General features: G+C 45.5%; 1 protein-coding gene across 1 annotated transcript in view; it reads left to right on the top strand.

The window, feature by feature from the left end:
- The window catches only part of LOC107099948 (pancreatic alpha-amylase-like), a 10,765-nt gene that overhangs the window by 2,287 nt on the left and 7,522 nt on the right, over window positions 1-956 (top strand). The window contains exon 2 of the mRNA XM_015398278.1: window positions 579-695. Within this exon, the coding sequence (XP_015253764.1) occupies window positions 579-695 (117 nt within the window). The remainder of the gene's footprint in view (window positions 1-578; window positions 696-956) is intronic.

Consider the following 956-nt stretch of genomic DNA (forward strand, 5'->3'; position numbering starts at 1 on the left):
AAAGTGACTCACGTGAGGACCGCCCCAGTAAAGGAAGACCAAGAGTCACCTCTGCTGCGGAGGATAAGTTCATCCGAGTCACCAGCCTCAGAAATTGTAGATTAACAGCAGCTCAGATTAGAGACCAGGTCAATGCCACACAGAGATTTAGCAGCAGACACATCTCTAGAACAGCTGTTAAGAGGAGACTGTGTGAATCAGGCCTTTACAGTAAAATAGCTCCTAGGAAACCACTCCTAAGGACAGGCAACAGGCAGAAGAGACTTGCTTGGGCTAAAGAACACAAGGAATGGACATTAGACCAGTGGAAATCTGTGCTGTTGGTCTTATGAGTCCAAATTTGAGATTTCTGGTTCCAACCATTGTGTATTTGTGCGAGAATAGGTGAACAGATGTACTCTACATGCCTGGTTCCCAATGTGAAGCATGGAGGAGAAGGTGTGATGGTGTGGGGGTGCTCTGCTGGTGCCTTCAAAATTAAAGGCATACTGAACCAGGATGGCTACCACAGCATCTTGCAGCGGCATGCTATTTTTTCTGGTTAGTGTTTAGTTGGACCCTCATTTATTTCTTAACAGGACAATGACCCCAAACACAGGCTGTGTAAGGGCTATTCAACCACGAAGGAGAGTGATAGGGCGCTGCGCCAGATGACCTGGCCTCCACAATCACCGGACCTGAAACCTATCAAGATGGTTTGGGGTGAGTTGGACCACAGAGTGAAGGCAAAAAGGCCAACAAGTGTTAAGCATCTCTTGGAACTGCTTCAAGACTGTTGGAAGACCATTTCAGGTGACTACCTCTTGAACCTCATCAAGAGAATGCCAAGACTGTGCAAAGCAGTAACCAAAGCAAAAGGTGGCTACTTTGAAGAACCTAGAATATAACACATATTTTGAGTTCTTCCACACTTTTAATTCCACATGTTTATTCATAGTTTGATGCCCTCTTCAAAT

This window comes from Cyprinodon variegatus, unplaced genomic scaffold, assembly GCF_000732505.1.
Source record: "Cyprinodon variegatus isolate N-32 unplaced genomic scaffold, C_variegatus-1.0 Scaffold922, whole genome shotgun sequence".
Lineage (NCBI taxonomy): Eukaryota > Metazoa > Chordata > Actinopteri > Cyprinodontiformes > Cyprinodontidae > Cyprinodon > Cyprinodon variegatus.